General features: G+C 38.6%; 1 protein-coding gene across 5 annotated transcripts in view; it reads left to right on the top strand.

Annotated features, from left to right (window-relative positions):
- The window catches only part of nol4lb (nucleolar protein 4-like b), a 366154-nt gene that overhangs the window by 230391 nt on the left and 116627 nt on the right, over window positions 1–19136 (top strand). For all 5 annotated transcript variants that reach the window (XM_072556794.1, XM_072556795.1, XM_072556790.1 and 2 more), the window contains one exon: window positions 2293–2582. In XM_072556794.1, the coding sequence (XP_072412895.1) occupies window positions 2293–2582 (290 nt within the window). The remainder of the gene's footprint in view (window positions 1–2292; window positions 2583–19136) is intronic.

The following is a 19136-nucleotide window of genomic DNA, read 5'->3' as shown; positions in this document are numbered from 1 at the left end:
AGTCAGACACTCTTCTCTGTCAGTTTCGTGCCTACATGGTGAAAGTTGAAATGACCTTCATGTGCAAAGACTTGAGCAAAAAAAAAAGCAGATAATGTTGTAATGTTGGAAAAACTCAATACACTACACAGCATCTCTGGAGAGAGAAAAACAGGTTAATGTTTGCCAGAATGGGAGTACTTGCAGAACAGGAAAAATTGGATGAAAGGAAAGAAGAAAATTGGCAATCAGAAATTAGATTCAAGGCAGCAATGTGAAAAGGGATGATGATACAAGACAAAAGAAGATGGCAATAGGATGAATAAAGAAGTAAACAAATAAAAGATACGTCCAGAGGTCATATCTGTCAGTAAAATAGAATTAACATAGAGCTGCCATTGAAAAAACAAAAACACAAAAAGAGAGGTAAAACAAGGAAAATAAGTGTTATGATCTGAAAGTTCTGAAATTATTATTGAATCTGGAAGGTTATAACATGCCCAGTTGAAAGATGTGCTCGAGCATGACCTTACACTGAGGTTCATTGGAATAGTATGGGAGGCCAAGGGCAGAGCGGTCAGAATGTCGTGGGGAAGAGAATTAAAATATTGAGCCAAAAATTCAGAATCACAGTTAAGCAGTATGCAGGATTATGTGAATGAAGTCCAAATAGAGGTTCTTGAATACGTCACTCAATTTGGCAAGACCAACGTACCACTTAATTTTTTTTTGTAGTATTCAGGTGATTTGTTAAAGTGTGTGGCACTTTCAATTTTTTGCTTTACTTGAGGAAACTAAGAAGGGCCAACTTATGCACAGTTTGTATGTGAACATTTAGTTAGTACACAATTTAAAGGGAATATCAACAAAAATGTTGTCAGGTTATTCAGATTATTTGCTTTTGTGGTATTTCAAGGTGAAATAAAAATGAGTAGAATTCTTTTTAGTTTATTCAGAGGTCACGAATGCAAAAAAATCTATAGAAATCAGGGAGAAGTGTTTAATACCTGCAAGTTTATTATTTTAATTTGAAAGGAATGTTATTAACAAACAGAAATGGGAAAAACAATCAATATTTTTATTTCCTACATCTTTTCAAATTCATATTCAGAAACTGCTTTGGGCTGGTCTCTTGGGATCACCTGAATCTAGCAATGTATTGCCTCAAATCATTTCAATGATCTCTGCAGAATATATATAGTAAAACAACAGGGTAGGGACAAATTTGTTCAATTGGTTTGGCTTTAAGTTTATGCCTATCTTCTGTTAACTACCTCATGATCATAAGTGACAGTGGGAAGGGAATGGAGGCTGTGGGAGGAAAGCAGTAAAGTAAGAAAAGGCCCAACCTTTTGCCTGTTCAGTACATATTATTGATAATTAAGATACATACAAGATATTCTGTATGGCCAGGTTTTCTTTAACTCATGGTACTGTGTGTGAGATAGAGGAGTATTCATTGTTCTACTTAATGAATTTGGAACCTTTCTCAATGGGAATCATGGGCACAGATTCAGGCTTTGCCACTGCAAAGTGCATTGCGGAGAAGCTTCTCTCGTTATATATCATGAATAAAAGCCATTAGAACAGTTGTTTATGTCTTGTGTGTAGTTTTAGGATCTACATTACCCTGCTTCAGAGAAGGTTTACCAAGATGTTGACTGGGCCGGAGAGTTTTAGTTATGAAGAGTGACTGCATAGATTATGATTGTTTTCCTTGAAGCGGAAGAGACTGAGAGGGGACATGATTGAAATGTATAAAACTAATGAGGGGCATAGACAGGATAGGCAAGGAGAAACATTTCCCCAGAGTGGAAGGATCAATGACAAGGACGTCGATTTAGGTTGAGGGGCTGGAGGTTTGGAGGTGATGGAGAAAGATTTCACCTGGATGATGGTAGGAAGCTGGAACTCACTGCCTGAAGGGTCATAGAGACAGAAATCTCAACATTTAAGATGTATTTGGATGTATGCCTGCAATGCCGAGGTATGCAAAGCTATGGGCCAAGTGCTGGAAAATGGAATTAGAATAGGTAGGTGATTGTTTTTGGCTGGTGCAGCCTTGATGAGCCAAAGGACCTTTAACTGTGCAGTAGACCTCTATGACTGTATAACACAGTATTGAATTCATCTGTTTTTAAATGAGTTAAGAGGAAATGTTAAATTTCAGTAAATAAATCTGTCAACTGGTTACATAGTTGTTTTTACCAGTGGAGATGTAATTTTAAAATAACTTCAGGCAACATTAATCTATATTTAAAGAAGAAATCTGCTCTTGAAGTGTTTTTATCAATGACCTGTTGTTCTTATCAGATGATTCATCTTCAGAATGCTACAGCGGAAATGGCTCTACTACTCTGAATCCTGCAACATCAAACAGTACACAGGGAGACAGTACATTCCCAGAGATAAATGGAAATAGCTCCACTGGCCTAGACTACAGTGCTGGCCCAGATGACCAGCCAGTCAACCTCAGCGAGCGGCTTCAACCTGGTCAAATGGATAATGGCAATATAGATGGGCAAAGAAACCGGGTTAAATACACTGGAAAAACAACCTCCAATGTCAGATTGAACAGGGACACAAGAGACTATGGGAATAAGGTATGGTCTTTTTAAATTTTATTGAATACCAAAATTTACAATAGAAACTAACTGTGCAAATAAAAGGGCTAGTACTTTCATTGAGCTAGTTATGAAATCCACATCCATAACTTAATCATCTGAACTGAAAGTAATGAACAGATTTTAAAACAACTTGTGGTTATTTCTATGTTAGTAGTTTGTTAACTACAACATTTTAACATTGGGAATTGTGGCAATCTATATCATTAATTTCTTATTGGGAAAAGCTGTGGGTCAGCATGAGATCTAAATTGAACAGAGTAATTTGAACTTACTTGCATTTGGCCCAACTTTAGGAAATGTCAAGATCACTTCAGGCCAATTCTGTAGATATCAGATAGTACTACAGTATTCACCTCTGATTTGATGCATGACCAAATGAACATGAGGACCATTGTATTTTTGGTCTTTCAAAGTGTGCTTCATCCAAAGCATAGTACATTATTCCAAGCAGCAACTCATAACCTGACATAATGTACACTAATGCAGGTTTTGGGTACAGGTGCATAAAAAGGACTATACATGTAAAGTATTTGACAAGGAAATGATTACTCCATGATGCCATGAGTCTTCTAGATGGCCCTAGATTTAATACAACAAAGTCAGCCAAGCTGTACCCACACTTTTACTTTTCTATGCCAGGCCCTTAAACTATCTGTAGCTTTTTTGATTCTCATGGACATCCATACCTCGGTAGGTCACAACTTCTGCTGATAATTACAGTCACTACTAACATCCAGGATTTGCAGCCTTGTTAAATACAAAGAAAAGATTAGAGTGGTGCTGGAAAAGCATAGCAAATCAGGCAGCATCCGAGGAGCAGGGCAACTGACATTTTGAGCAAAAGCCCTTCTATAGGAATCCTAATGAAGGGCTTTTGCCCAAAATGTTGATTTTCCTGCTCCTCGGATGCTGCCTGACCTGCTGTGCTTTTCCAGCACCACTCTAATCTTAACTCTAAATCCCAGCATCTGCAATACCCATTTCTGCTTAAATACAAAGAAAAGTCTAGTGTCAGAGGGGTAGGAGGGTACGATTGAGTTTTGTTGTTAAGTTGCTCCAGCAGCTTTGACCCAGTGCATAAAAACTTTTTTTCTCCCCTTTTGTTCATGACAAACTGGTGTAACAGGCTTGACCAACATTGATTGATTGTCCTGGAGAAGGTGGTGGTGAGCTGCCTTCTTAGACTACCTGTACTTGAGTTCTTGGTGTGGGCTATTAGGAAGGTGATCCAGAATTTTGACCCAGAGATGGTGAAAGAACGATGATATTGTTCCAAGTCAAAATGGTTTGCAGGTGGTGATGTTCCTATGCATCTGTTGGCCTTACCTTCCTAGTACAGGAAGTACAGGTTTGGAATATGATGTCATAGGAACGTTGGTGAGCTGCTGCAGTGCATCCTGTAGATGCGGCACATTGTTGTAGCGTGCATTGGTGGTGAAGGGATTGAAAGGTAAATGTGATGGATGTGGTACCAGTTAAGCAAACTGCTTTGCCCTGGATAATATCAAGTTTCATGAATATTGTTGGAACTGCACGCATTCAGGCAAGTGGGGATTATTTAATCAAATATGTGCCTTGTAGTTGGTGACAAGGACTGGAGAGACAGGAAATGAGTTACTTACTGTGGAATTCCAAGCCTCTGACCTGCTTCTGTCTGCACATTATGTCTATGGGTGGTCTAGTTCATTTTCTGGTCAATGGTAACCCCAGGATGTTAATAGTAAGGATTGAGCAATGATAATACCATTGACACTCAAGTGGCAGTGATTATATTCTCTTTTGTTGGAGATGGTCATTGCCTGTCACTTGTGTAGCGTGAATGTTACCTCTGTAAAGATCATATCTTTTGATTTTTCGGTATTTTTGGTTATGGACTGAACTGGGAAAATGACTATTTTAAAAAGCAAGGATTGTGGAAAGGATTATTACACTTCTAAGAGCAAGTGACCTGATACTCATTGTAAATGCAGTTTACACTGCTGTTTGATCAGGCAGTGAAGGAGGTTACTACTGACAACCTGAAATCAAGAGGTGTGTATGAATGAAGATTCAATAAGCTGTTGATTGGTCTGAGGAATGGTTACCAGTTGATGAAAAAGGCCTTCCACCTGCAAACAGCAATGTGAATGGCTCCCAGGTAGCTGAGCAGCTTAGGGGCATGAGTATTTGGGCAGAGGATATTGAACCTCCAGAAAGGAAGAAATTGTCCTTGAACCTGAAGAAAATCAATTTAATTAACCATACCATTTCAGAAGCTGTGGTTCTTAGACAATAAGTTAAAAATGTTATGAATGTGAACCAGTTGCCCTGTGCTTCTTGCAAACAAGTGAAAGCATCCGGAGTAGGAAGATTGAGGAGCAGCAGGACCTGATAACCCAAATCAGCAAACCCCGTGGACAGGAACCATTGAACTGTCATCTCAACCATACCTTCAACCATTTTTTTTTTGTTTTTCTGAATGCATTTGAAGAGAGAATTTTATAAGGGACTTTGTGTTTTAACTGTTACTTACATGGTGATTCTTTACCCACAGCTAAAATCTATTTATCAGTAATAAATAGTGATCATTGTTAAGTACAGAAACCTGGTCCATGTTTTCTGTCAACCTGGTCTAAGAGACAGGTTAATTGGGAAAATTTTGCGTACTTCTATAAAATCTTTAATTTCTGTGACAAAAGAGCAAATATGGTGTTGATTTCCAGTGGGCTACCCTAGTATGGCATAACGTTTCCAGTGTTCAGCCCAAGCCTGAATATTGGCTAGGTCTTAACTGCTTATGGACAGTGACCTCTTCTGTATGTGAGGAGTCGTGACTGTTGCTAGACATTGTGCAATCATCAGAGAACATTCCCACTTCCAAGGGAAGAAAATTGATGAAGCAACTGAAGATAGTGATGCCTTCGACTGTACTCTGAGGAAATCATGCAGCAATGTCCTGGAACAAAGATGATTTGAGCTGTAACAACCACAACCATTTTCTTTTGTGCTAGCTTGCAAATACAGAGTATTCTCCTCTTGATTCCCAATTACTCTAGTTCTGCTAAGATTCCTTGATGTCACACTCAATCAAGTGCTTGGTGTCTAGGGCAGTCATAGGGGAATGGGTCTTCAGCGGGTCAGTGTGGACTTGTTGGGCCGAAGGGCCTGTTTCACACTGTAAGTGATCTAATCTTAAAAAAAATCTAATCTGGAGTTCAGCTCTTCTGTCTACATTTGGACCAAGGCTGTAATGAGATCAGGAGCCAAGTGCGCTGGCAGAACTTAAACTAAACATAAGTGAAAAAGTTTTTACTTTGTCAGTACTGACTGATAGCACTGTCTTTGACCCCTTTAATCACTTTGCTGACAGTGGCCTGACAGAATGTAATTGGCCAGTTTGGATTCATCCTCCTTATTATAGGCAGGATGCACCTGAGCAATTTTCCACATATTTAGAGATATGTTGTAACTGTACTGGACTACAGCTAGTTCTGAAGCACAAATCTTCAGTACTGTTGCTGGAATGTTGTCAGAGTCCATAGCATTTTCAGTATTTAGCGTCTTTAGCCAGTTCTTTTGATATAATGTGACATGCATCAATATGGTTTTGACACTAGTGGTTCTGTGCAAGTTATATGCAAGTGTTCTTCTGACTATTCCTCTTTACTCTCTTGATCCCTGAAGAGGTATCTTTCCCTTCAAGGGCTGCTATAACTCTCAGTGAAATACGCTTGAACGTGTTAAAAAGAGAAAATAAGGAAGGAAAGAAAATAATAAAATTAAATTGAAATACAAAACATTGCATCCAACTAGGTGCAACAAAAGGAAACCAAAAATGCCAAAACCATGAGCATGAGTCTTAAAGCAATAGAAGGTCACTTTCCTCAGCTCGCTCCAGTGACACCGTATTGCTGGAGCAAGCAATTGTCAAATTTGGCACGTTGAAGTCCTGCCTTGATTAACATATTTTTTGATGGTTAAATGAGGCATTCATATTCCAGCATCAAGAAAACACTGAGCAGCACACTCTGTGCATAATTATAACCCTCGGTCTCTGCATTCAACTTTTCGTGACCATGAATCATGTGCATGGGAAAAGATAATCAATCCTGGTGTTTCTTAATGAAGTATATATGAAAACTGGCTTCTAATCACGCATGTTCAAAATGCACGGCTGACATTGGAATGACACTTCACAATCCTTGATTGTATTTTTAATCCATGAAAGTGTACTTGAGAATATTTACATTCTTAAAGCTTGCATCCATTGCCTTTCAACATGTTAAAAAGGAAGTGACTTCATATTTTGTTCATTTCTGACCTGGGTCTGGAAATTTGCAAGCAACTGTGAACTGAGAAAAATTCCCTCACCAAGTGGAGACAGTTTTAATCAGCTGAACATTCACCTACTCAGGATAATGACCTCTTGTGAACAGCTTAAGCCCAGCAAATCACATTGAATCTTCACAACAGAATGTTTACTTTTATATTTGTAGGATTGTGTTCCTATACGTTTAGTACGTCTTAGTCTCTTTATTAAATGAAATGCTGATATGAATTACTTCAAGCTTAGCAGATGACAAATTATGTTATAAGTGTATAACAATAAAAATGAAAAGGGGAAAGTAAGCGAGTGATTTCCTGTTATGCCAATCTAATGCTTGTTATATTGGCAAACCAGGCCCAAATGTATAGCTATTTTGAGAAATTGTTCACAATTTCAGAAGCAACCTAACTGGCCTAATGGAAGAAGCTAATTGTTGGAGAAGAAAAATGCAATTTAACTTGAAAGGGTGATAGACAATTAGAGGGGAGTATTACAAAAAGTCAGCATGCTTTTGGAAAGCCTTAAAAAGCAACTCAATTTATTTTACCAAGTTAGAAAGACCAGGGGTTAAGAATTGATGGACAAAATTGAGGAAGAACTTTATTTGAAGAGATGAATCTGTGGATAAGTGAGGAAATAGCTGAGGATTTGACCTTATGCTCCTTTACAGCAAGTATTTGAGCCAAAGATGACAGTTGCTGTTATTGTCTGTACTATCATAAAAGTTTACATCATAACTCCTTGCAACAGTTGGTAACTGTCAGGATCTGCTTCTTGTCTGACTTGACATATCAAGAAAATAGATTTCCATTTAATTCCCAAGTTGTGTTGCTAAAGCCCATGGAAACTGTCAGTGGTATTTTAATTGGTGGCACCAATCAAATGATGGTTGCTAATTTTAAGGCACATTGTGATTAGGCTTATGAGAAATCTTCTGGCATGATGATTACTTAGCCATTTGTATCTTAGATTGCTACCACTGAGTGTCTGCTGACACAATCTTTGTCAGTAACAGATATCCCTATCTGTGTATATGCCAAAGCAGGACCATTCATCTGTCTGCAGATGCAGAAGTATGTATTTTCATGGGAAGCACAGAACACAACTCAGATGTCCTAACCTGTCTCTTCAACATGTCAATTCCCTTTAATTTTAGTGTTAGCAGTTGAAGACACAAATACTAATAAAAATGTAAATGCCAACAGTGAGAGAAATCTAACATGAAGGGATACATACATAATGCTCCCTTCCTGTAATATATGGTCTTCCTGTCAACTTTCTTGACTTGGTATCTAGCGTGGATCTTATACATCCAATAGCCATCACGAGGTAAATTCACAAAAGATTAAAGATTGATCTGTAGAATACAGAGAGGTCCCGATTTACAAACATCCAATTTACAAACGCAATCCCTTACAGGAGTGTATTTTTAAAGATCTGGCATGTGAACATTTCCTGCACTATGAACACCTGCTTTATATTATCTTGCCTGTGTTCCAGTTTGTGTACAAATCAAAACTTGTGAATAGAATCACAAGTGGAACTTCTTTGCAACCCAGAGACCGCCTGTACATGCATTTTATCCAATTTTTCCATTGCTGCTTGTTATCTTGGGTTAGTCACTGAATCATAACAGAAGGAGGACATTCAGTCCATTAAGTCTCTGCAGACTATCTCTCCACAGATGTTATCAGATCTATGGAATTTCTTCAGCACTTTCTGTTTATGTTTCAGATCTCCAGCATCTATGGATATTTGCAAACCAGACATTAATTTTCTGTGCATGTTTATAGCCGTGCATGTTTATTTTCTTTTTAAATAATTCATCATCTCCACACTTCCACCACCACCATCTTCTCCCCGCTACCCCCAGAGAAAATAAGTTCCAGGTCATAATCAGTTTATTTGTAAAATGGTTCTTCCTCACATCACCCCCACCTCTTCATTTTCTGTATCCTTAGTCCTTGTACCACCAGTTAATTGAAACAAATGTTCTTTATCTTCCTTACTATAAAACTATCACAATCTTGTACACTTCTATTATACCTCCCCTTAATCAACTTTCCTTCAAAGTGGACTGCAGCTTCTCCAACCTAACCTTGTAAATAAAATACTTCATCCCTGGAACCAAGATGGTAATTCTCCTCTGTGCCCTTTCAAAGACCCTCAAGTTCTTCTAAAGTGTTTTGACCTGACCAGACACTATATTCTAGTTGTGGCTTAGCTGGAGCTTTATGTGTGTTCAACATAACTTCCCTGTTTTTGTACTCAATAGCTATGTTTAGGAAACCAAAACCTAAACTGCTTTGCTAAATTCCTTGAAGTGCCTACTTCAAGGGGCTGTGCATGTGGACCCAGGGTCACTTTGTTCCCTTGTGTAGAACTGTGCCATCGAGCCTATATCATTTCTCCCTATTCGTTCTACCAAAATTAATTGACATATTTCTCTCCAAAATTCTCATCTGCAGTGTGAATGCTTGTTCTGCTAACCTATTCATGTACTAGCCAATGTAGCCCCCTTATTAAAAAATGGAGTGAAAGAGATAAAAAGCAGCCGTCTACAGACCAGCAAGCTTAACATCTGTCATTTGGAAAATGTTAAAGTCTATGATAAAGGATCTGAGCAAAGCATTTCAAAATACAAAATCAAATAAAGTGGAATCAGTGTGGCTTCATGCTTGCCAAATTTATTAGAATTATTCGAGGAGATAGCAAGCAGGATAAATAAAGGGGAAATCAGTAAATCTAATACATTTGTATTTTCAAAAGGCTGCTTAATAAAAGCCCATGGTGTAGAGATTGTACATTAGCGTGGATAGAGGATTGCCTAGCAAGAAGACAGAAAGCTGTGATGAAGGGGACATTTTCAGAATGGCAACTCCTAACTAGTGAAGAGCCACAATGATCAGTAGTGAGGACAAAATTATTTACTTAAAATTAATGGCTTGGATGAGGGATGTGAATGTACTACTGCCATTTTGTGGATGACACTCAAAATAGGTGGCAAGACAAGTAGTGAGGATAACACAAAATGTCCACAGAGGGATATAAACAGGTTAAATGAGTGGGAAAAACATGACAGATGGAATATAGGGCTGAATCTTACTTCTGTTTTTGGCTGTGTCAATTTTGTCAAGCTTCATGGATGTTTTCACTTAGTAAGGTTGAGCAAGTTTTCTCACCACATCTTTCCAGACTTTCCTAATTAGCTTGCCTCTATGGCACCCCTCACCTCTGATTTGAGCCCCATTCTACCTCTTTCCCTTGCTTCAATAGCTTGTCACTGAAAGGATATCCTGGAATGGACTGGCGTTCTTGGTGTTGTGCCATATTTAAATGGCCATAGAGCACCTGGACAAGCACTCTCAGTCCAGAGCTCACCTGCATATCCCTGACATTCGCCTTAGATTTGGCAATTGATGCCTGCTTCGTCAACAGGAATATGGCACCAGACCCTGCCAGTGTAGGAAGAAAGTCAATGACCTTTCTACTATACCGTGTAAATGGCATCATTTTTCCTCTGATATCTTGCACTCATTCTATCTGTGCTTCTGCACCACCTCTCATCTGGGCTCATGCTCTACCACTCTTGCCCAGATTGTTCAGGCCCCCATAAGATTCTGCCCATAATGTGGGGAAATGAGAGTTTATGCACTTTGGCAGGAAGATTACAAGAGCTGAGTATTATTTGAATTGGGAAAGCTTGCAGCACAGAGGATTTGCGTATCCTTGTGCCCGCATCACAAAAGATTAGTATCTAAGTTCAGTGGGTAACAGGGAAGGCAAATGGACTGTTGGCCTTTACTTCAAAGAGAATGCTAAAACTACACAAAACACTTGTTAGACTGCACTTAGTATGCCGTGAACTGCTTTTGTCCCCTTATTTAAGGAAAACTGCATTAGCATTGAAGGCACTGTATTAATTCTGGGCATGGAAGATTTTCTTAGGACAGATTAGGTTAGTTGGGCTAGTACTCTTTGGAGTTTAGGCAAATGAGAGGAAACATTATTGAAATAATTAAGATTCTTAGGAGACTTGATAGGGAAAAGGAATTCCTTCTGTCAGAGGGTAGTTAATCTATGGAGTTATTTACTGTTGAGGCTAGGTCATTAAGCATATGCGAAGCTGAGATAGACCGATGTTTGATATGTAAGGGAATCGAGGGTTAAGGGGAATAGGCAGAAAAGTAAGGTTGATAGAGGTCAGCCTTTGGGGAGTCAGGAGATAAGTTACTCACCACATAATTCCGAATGTCAAATGTGCTCTTACAACCATAGTATTTAAAAAACTGGCCCAGTTCAGTTCCTGATCAATGATAAGCCTTTGAATGTTGATAGTAGGGGATTCATCAGTTGTACTGTCACTAAATGTCATGGTGTGATTGTTAGGTGCATTCTTGTTGGAGGTGGCCTTTGTCTGGAACATGTGTGCAGTGTGAATGTTGCTTGTAGTTTATTAGTTCAAGTCTGGATGTTGTTCATGTCTTGCTGCATATGGACATGAATTGTCTCAATGTTTGAGTAGTTACAAATAGTGCTGAACATTTTGCAATTATATAATCCCTGCAGTGCAGATAGTAGTAATTTGCTTCGTTGTGTTGCACAGACCCTCTGAACAGCATCTAATGATGGAGGGAAGAACATTGATGAGCAGCTGAAGGTGGCCAGGGATTACACTGAGGAACTCTTGCGGTGATGTCCCAAAATAGAAATGATTGACCTCCAAAAACCACAGCTATCTTCTTTTGCTTTTGGTATGACTCCAAACAACAGAATGTTCATTGATTCCAATTGACTCCAGTTTTACTTGGACTACTTGATCAAATTCTGCCTTGATATCAGAATCATAGAGGTTTACAGCATGGAAAGAGGCCTTTCCGTCCAACTTGTCCATGCCGCCCAATTTTCAAATTAAACTAGTCTCCTTTGTCTGCATCCATATCCCTCTATCCTATCCAGGTATCTGTCTAAATGTTTATTAAATGATAAAATTACTTTCACCTCAATCAATACCTCCTGGCAGCCTGTTCCAGACATTTACCACCCTCTGTGTGAAAAAATACCCCTTCTGGACCTTTTTAATAGGGCAGCTATTCTCATCTCACCTCTGGCGATCAGCTGTTCTGTTCATATTTGAACCAAGGCTGCAAAGAGCTGAGGGCATGATTGGACTTTGTGCAACCCAAACCTAGTGTTGTGGTGCAGATTGTTGCTGAGCACATGCCATTTTATAATGCTATTGATGACCTTTTTCTTCACTTTAGTGATGATCAAGAGTAAACTGATGGGGCAGTAATTAATTGGCTTAGATAGATTTTTCTTGCTTTCATTGTACAAGATATGCCTAAGTAATTTTCCATATTGCAAGGTAGATGATAGTGCTATAGCTGTACTGGAACAGGTTTCCTAGGGATGCAGCTAATTCTAGAGTACAAGTTTTCAGTACTTCTGCCAGTGTTTGCCAAAATGTTGCCACGAACCACAGTCACCCCAATTTCCATTGTTTTCATCTGTTTCTTAATATTGCATGAACTGACCCTTTGGGAGCAGCACTGTCTACCATCTCCTATTCTGAAAAACAGATAATTATTACAGCCTCATATTGCTTCTCCCAATTAATTTTTTTCTCCAAGCTGACACTGACCATTTTATTCCGTGAGTTTTGATTTTGTTAATCAGCATTTTATTGGTACCTTTTGTCAAATGCTTTCATAAAATCCATCTATGCCACTTGCACTGTATTCTATTCAGTAAAATTCTTTGTTACATCAAAAAAGCCATAAGTAAAGGACAGTGTATTTTTTTTACACGTTTGTGCTGGCCTTATTTTATTAAATAAAGTGCCTGAACAGCACTGTGCCCATCAAGTTATGTCAAGAGGCAACTTCCTGATTTCAGTGCCGCTATATTATGCTGCTTCATCTTGTAGATTAGATTACCTACAGTGTGGAAACAGGCCCTTCGGCCCAACCAGTCCACACCGACCCTCCAAAGAGTAACCCAACTAACACTATGGGCAATTTACCTGATATGCACATTTTTGGACTATGGTAGGAAACTGGAGCACGCGGCAGAAACCCACGCAGACACGGGGAGAATGTGCAATCTCCACACAGACAGTCGCCCGAGGCTGGAATTGAACCAGGGACCCTGGTGCTGTGAGGCAGCAGTGCTAACCACTGAGCCACCGTGCCGCTGTGTTGTAATATTACAACACCTGTTCTGTGGTACATGGGGTACCATGTTTATGTACTAACAAATTATATATATGATCAACTGCTTCATTATTCAAACCTAACAACCGAAGATTTACACACTTTGATCATTATTGTTACCTGGAATATCATGGCCGTTAGCATAGAAACATGCGATTCTGTCCAACTAGTCTATGGTAGTATTTTCAAACCTCCTCCCACTCCATGTCATCCTGTCATTATATCCTTCAGTTCCTTTTTCCTTCATGTACATATTTCGTTTTCTTGTAAATGTTATTCACCTCAGTCACTTTATGTGGTAGCAGGTTTCATATTCTAATCATTCTATGGGAAATAAGCAGTCCCCTGAATATTTTATTGGACTTATTTATAAGTATTTTACAATTAAGACTAATAGTGGAAATATCTTCTCCAATCTACTATATCAAACTGCTTCATAATTTTAGAGATCTTCATTAATCATATTTTGGTCTTTCTGTCTAGAGAAGAGTCTGAACCAGTACAGTCTTTCTTGATAGTTATAAACGCTTGATAGTTATAATAGCTATAAAGGAGTTGACCTCCTTCCATGTCCCTGTACATCATTTCTGACCCTCCTTCAAATTCTCCATATCTGTTTTGTGATATGGTGGACATAATTGTGCTCAGACCTGATTTACCATAGGGAGGAGGGAGTCATTTTCCTGTGAATTGGATTGATCTGTCGTCTGAAAATATCAAATATTGTGTAGGGAAGAACAATGGCAGTGATTTTCAGGGACAGCATCACTATAAGTGAATGACGCAATAGAATCTGATCTTCTTTTGGAACAATTACGATCAGTCTATAGTAAACCTAGTCATTTGAAGAACCCATAGTATTGTAAATTGACTGTAAGCTTTGCAAAACCAATACTAATATCTCTAGCTGCTGTTATGTGAATCTCAGACAGTATACATGACAATAAGTCCAGCATTGACTCCATCAGAAAACAATCTCCTCATATCAATAGTTGCATAATAAAGCCAACGAACTTGACAGCTGTTTCATCATTTCTCAACGCATCATGAGACTATGATAGACAAATTATTACACTCAGTAAATTTAAATAACTACACTATCAATTCAAGTGCTGAGTGCAAAATTGGATTGTGTGCTCAGTAAGCCTTGTGCAATGATAGAATTTTGTGTTCATTGAGACTTATTGTAACACTCTTTTTTTGCGGAAATCTGTTAATGTGTTTTTGAACTTTATTGCTGTAACCACCAAATCATAGTTTGTTCCTTTTGCATCACACCTCTAGAAAAATTTCTAAAATATATCCGTAATAGCAATATGCTTATTGCCTTTCCAGGGTCTATTTCGATGATGGTGGTCCTCATTTGATCTACTCGTCCAACTGATAAATTACAGGATTATAAAGTCATAGTCCTTTAAATGACAATGCATCTGAAAATAACGTATGCAAAATTATAAAGAAGTCCCAATTCCTACTATGCCCAAGGAGTTTTCACACGTGCACAAAGAATCAATATGCATACAAAGGGCAGGACAGACAGTGGATGCTCAGCCCAGCATTCCAGATTCTTTGGTGGCCATTGAAGAGGTAGTAATATGCTTGCTTGTTTGTGTGGCCCGAAAACATGAGCACAAGACTGAAAACTGTGCTGACACTCAAGCCTCACGACCCCCAGGCTCATCACATAAGTTAAAGATTTAATCAAATTACTCAGGTTAACAGAAAATACTAACCAAGTTTTTCTACTTAACGTGAGCTATTATTTATTCGAAATAAATCAACTCTAAATTCATGCCAACAAAAGTATATATTATTAACGTAAAATGAATGAGCTGAAACTCTAATCTCTTTGTTAAACCCTGATAAGCACACAGACAAATATACAAACATGAAGGCTATTGATACCGACCAAATTATTGGGGAAACAACTTGATGTTACTAGTCCACAGGATTTGATAAGGTGTCCCTTTGGTTTCTTCCAGGACATTGTTATCTGATCTCCTTAATTCCATACTCTTTAGAAGGCACAACATGGCTGACACACCAATTGTACTGTCTTTAGTCATTGGCAAAGGCAATATAATACAGCAATTGGTGGAAGAGAATAGCAGTCTTTAGGTTTTTGTAGCTTTTTCTGTTGCAGTCTGGAAGCTTCTATCCCTGTGTTGTTTGCACACTCTCTGTTCATTTGCCCAGAAGGCATTCAGAGAGTAGTTGTGATGCTGATAACTCCTGGCCTCCACAGTTGATCCTGATTTCACAGACCAACACACCCACAGAGCTATGATATCTTTGACATCTTCTTCCCCCACCATTGCTTGAACAAAGCAACAATGTAAACACAACTCACAATGAGTTCCAGTAACAAAAACAGAAATTGCTGGAAAAGCTCAGCAGGTCTGACAGCATCTATAAAAAGCAATCAGATTTAATGTTTCGGGTTCGGGATCCTTCCTCAGAACAGGTTCCAGTTCCAGTAACATGTTTTTAAAAGTGCAACAACTCCTTCCACATTGCTGGTTTAAAGTAATACTGTTCCCATTTTGGTCTGCAGTTGAAAATAAAGAAAAATAAAAATATGTAGTTTTTACACAATCTATTTTCACAACTGAAATTTCCCATCCCTGAGCCTATATTTTTGAATCTTTTCTGCACTCTGACATCTTTCCTAAAGTGTGACAACCAGAACTGGACACAATGTTCCAGCTCAAGCCAAATAGAATCTTGTACATGTTTAACATAACCTTCTTGTTCTTGTATTTTATACTCCTATTAATAAAAGCTAGGAAACTGTATAATTCATTAACTGTGCTTTCTAGCTGTTCTGTCACCTTTACTCCCTTTACAGGAACTCCCCGATTTACGAACATTTAACTTACAAAAGCTCATACTTACCAACACGTCTCATACAGGGATATAATTTTAAGGACCTGACATATGAACAATTCCCTGTACTTATGAATGCTCCATTATATTGTCCTGCATTTGTTCCAAATTGTGTATAAATTAACTTGCGAGTGGAATCCAGAACAGAACCCATTCATATCCTATACGTATTTAAACATAGGTCCCTTTGAACATGCTCCCCCTTTATTGTGTTCCATTTATTTTATATTATTTCACCACATTCTTCCTAACAATATGAATGATTTTACATTTCTCTGCATTGAACGTCATCTGCAACTTATATACCAATTCTACCAACTTGTCTATGCCCTTTTGAACACCATCCTGTTCACTGTTCATAATACTTTCAAGTTTCAAGTATGCTGGAATGCTTGATAGTGTGCCTGAACACCAAGGTTTTAATGGTTAGTATATATCAGGACAATCAAATGTTTCAACGTTGACAACTTGGAAACTCCACTACATACCTTTCTCCAGCCTCAAAAACATCCATGACTCACTACTGTCAGTTTCCTGTCACTCAATTAATTTCACATCCATTTTGCTACTTGTCCTTTTATTCCATGAGACTATAAGTTTATTTACAAATTTGTTGTACAAATGGCTTTACTGTGCATTTATTTTGACAGAACAAAGCATGATATTTAAATATGGACCTAATAGAACACTTAAGTCACAGAAACAATCCAAACGTGAATGGGCTATTGACTAAGTGAAGGTCACAAAGTTCTACTTTTAATTGTTTGACTCATAAATATTTCACTGGGAAAGGGAGCTCTAATTTAATCCCATAATAGTACATGGCAATAATGGAATTGCATAAATTACCATGGTTGGAATCAATTTGCAAACTCAGGGAAAGCCCAAGAAAGAGTTGTTTATGTTGAAGAAATTTAGACGTTATCAGTAACCGTTCCTAGTCTCTTATAATTTGTAGGTAAGTTTTCCATAATTTTAGATAAGTCAGTGATCTGCAAAAAGAGGTAAAACTTTGCACATTTACCTGTAGGCTTCTAAAATTTATGATGTATTGTGTATTAATTATATATATGTAATAACTCAGGAAGCCTGACTGGAAAGAAACATTGTTTATTGTTGAAAACAAAAATAAAGTCAGTACTCAAAGCATACAAAGGCTAGTCCCAGCTCAGGACAGATAATTCTGCAGACCCATTCCTGCGTCTCTTTTTTTAATTCGATGAAGAAGTGTTCTTACACACATCCAATTTTTTTTTCCCATCATCAAATCACTGTGACTTTTTTTTAGCCACTAATACTGCCAGTAAATCACCCACGTTGTAATTAGATAGTTACATGCAAAGCCTGTTAAGGGCAATGCAAACCATCAAAAGTGAGGAAGAGATAGGAAGAATGCAATGGGACCAAGTCAAAATGGAAATGAAGTCATAGAGATGTACAGCATAGAAACAGGCTAGGTGCATTAGCCATGGGAAATGCAGGATTAAAGGAATGGTTGGGGGTTGGGACTGGATGGAGGGATTCAATTATTCTATGATCCAGAATTGTTATCACACAAAACCGAATGGCTTTCCCACCATGAGATCACCATGATTTTTTTTCCCAGCTACTAACCACCACCGGTAAATCACACGTGCAGTCATGGAGACATACAATCATAGAGATGTACAGCATAGAATCAGACCCTTCGATCCAACTTGTCCATGCCAACCAGATATCCCAACCCAATCTAGTCCCACCTGCCAGCACCCGGCCCATATCACTCCAAACCTTTCCTATTCATAGCCACATCCAGATGCCTTTTAAATGTTGCAATTGTACTAGCCTCTACCATTTCCTCTGGCAGCTCATTCCATACACATACAACCCTCTGTGTGAAAAGGTTGCCCCTTAGGTCTCTTTTATATCTTTCCCCTATCACTCTAAACTTATTCCTTCTAGTTCTGGACTCCCCACCCCAGGGAAAAGACTTTGTCTATTTATCTTATCCATGCCCCCCCCATGATTTTATAACCTTTATAAGGTCACCCCTCAGCCTCCAACACTCCAGGGAAAACAGCCCTGGCCTATTCACCCTCTCCCTTGGTAACATCCTTTTAAATCTTTTCTGAACCCTTTCAAGTTTCACAACATCTTTCCGATAGAAAGGAGACCAGCATTGCATGCAATATTCCAAAAGTGGCCTAACCAATATCCTGTACAGCCGCAACATGACCTCCCAACTCCTGTACTCAATACTCTGACCAATAAAGGAAAGCATACCAAACGCCTGCTTCACTATCCTAACAACCTGCAACTCCACTTTCATGGAGCTATGAACCTGCATTCCAAGGTCTCTTTGTTCAACAATACTTCCTCAGACCTTAACCGTTAATTGTATAAGTCCTGCTAAAATTTGCTTATCCAAAATGCACCACCTCACATTTATCTAAATTAAACTCCCATCTACCACTTTTCAGTCCATTGGTCCATCTGATCAAGATCCCGTTGTAATTTGAGGTAACTTTCTTCGCTAAGCCCATTATGGGCAGCGCAAACCATCAAAAGTGAGGGAGGGAAGGGAAAGTGGGAAGGTGCTACATCAAATGGAGATTGAGGGGGAAATAAAGCATTACATCCCCCGTGGTGCCCATCTCTCTCTAAAGACATCAAGAGCATTGATGGACACCACTTGTTCCCTCTCCAGTGACATCTGAGCATGAATGTAACTGTGGAAGAGGGGCAGACACTGGATCGCCTTCTATTTTACTATTTCCATAAGTGTTATCGTACACAATCAAACAGCTTTCCCATTAGCAAATCACTGTGGTGTGTTTTAAACAATTAACTGCCACCAGTAAATCATCCATGTCGCCAAGTAAATAATTACAAGCCAAGCCCACTACATGCAATACAAACCATCAATGTGAGGGGAAAGGTAGTGAGAGAGGGAAGGGGCTAAATCAAAATGGAATGCATTTTTTTTTTATTTTACTTTCCTTACCGAAAGTGCAATCTCACACAACTGAGCATCTTTCTAATCAACAAAATTACCATGACTCTTGTTTTTTCCCCTTTTTTAACTACCATTTAACAAGCCAAGCTCACTATGGGCAATAGAAACCATCAAAAATGAGGGGTAGG

This window comes from Chiloscyllium punctatum, chromosome 37, assembly GCF_047496795.1.
Source record: "Chiloscyllium punctatum isolate Juve2018m chromosome 37, sChiPun1.3, whole genome shotgun sequence".
Taxonomy (NCBI): domain Eukaryota; kingdom Metazoa; phylum Chordata; class Chondrichthyes; order Orectolobiformes; family Hemiscylliidae; genus Chiloscyllium; species Chiloscyllium punctatum.
This window is presented reverse-complemented; position numbering and strand designations above follow the sequence as displayed.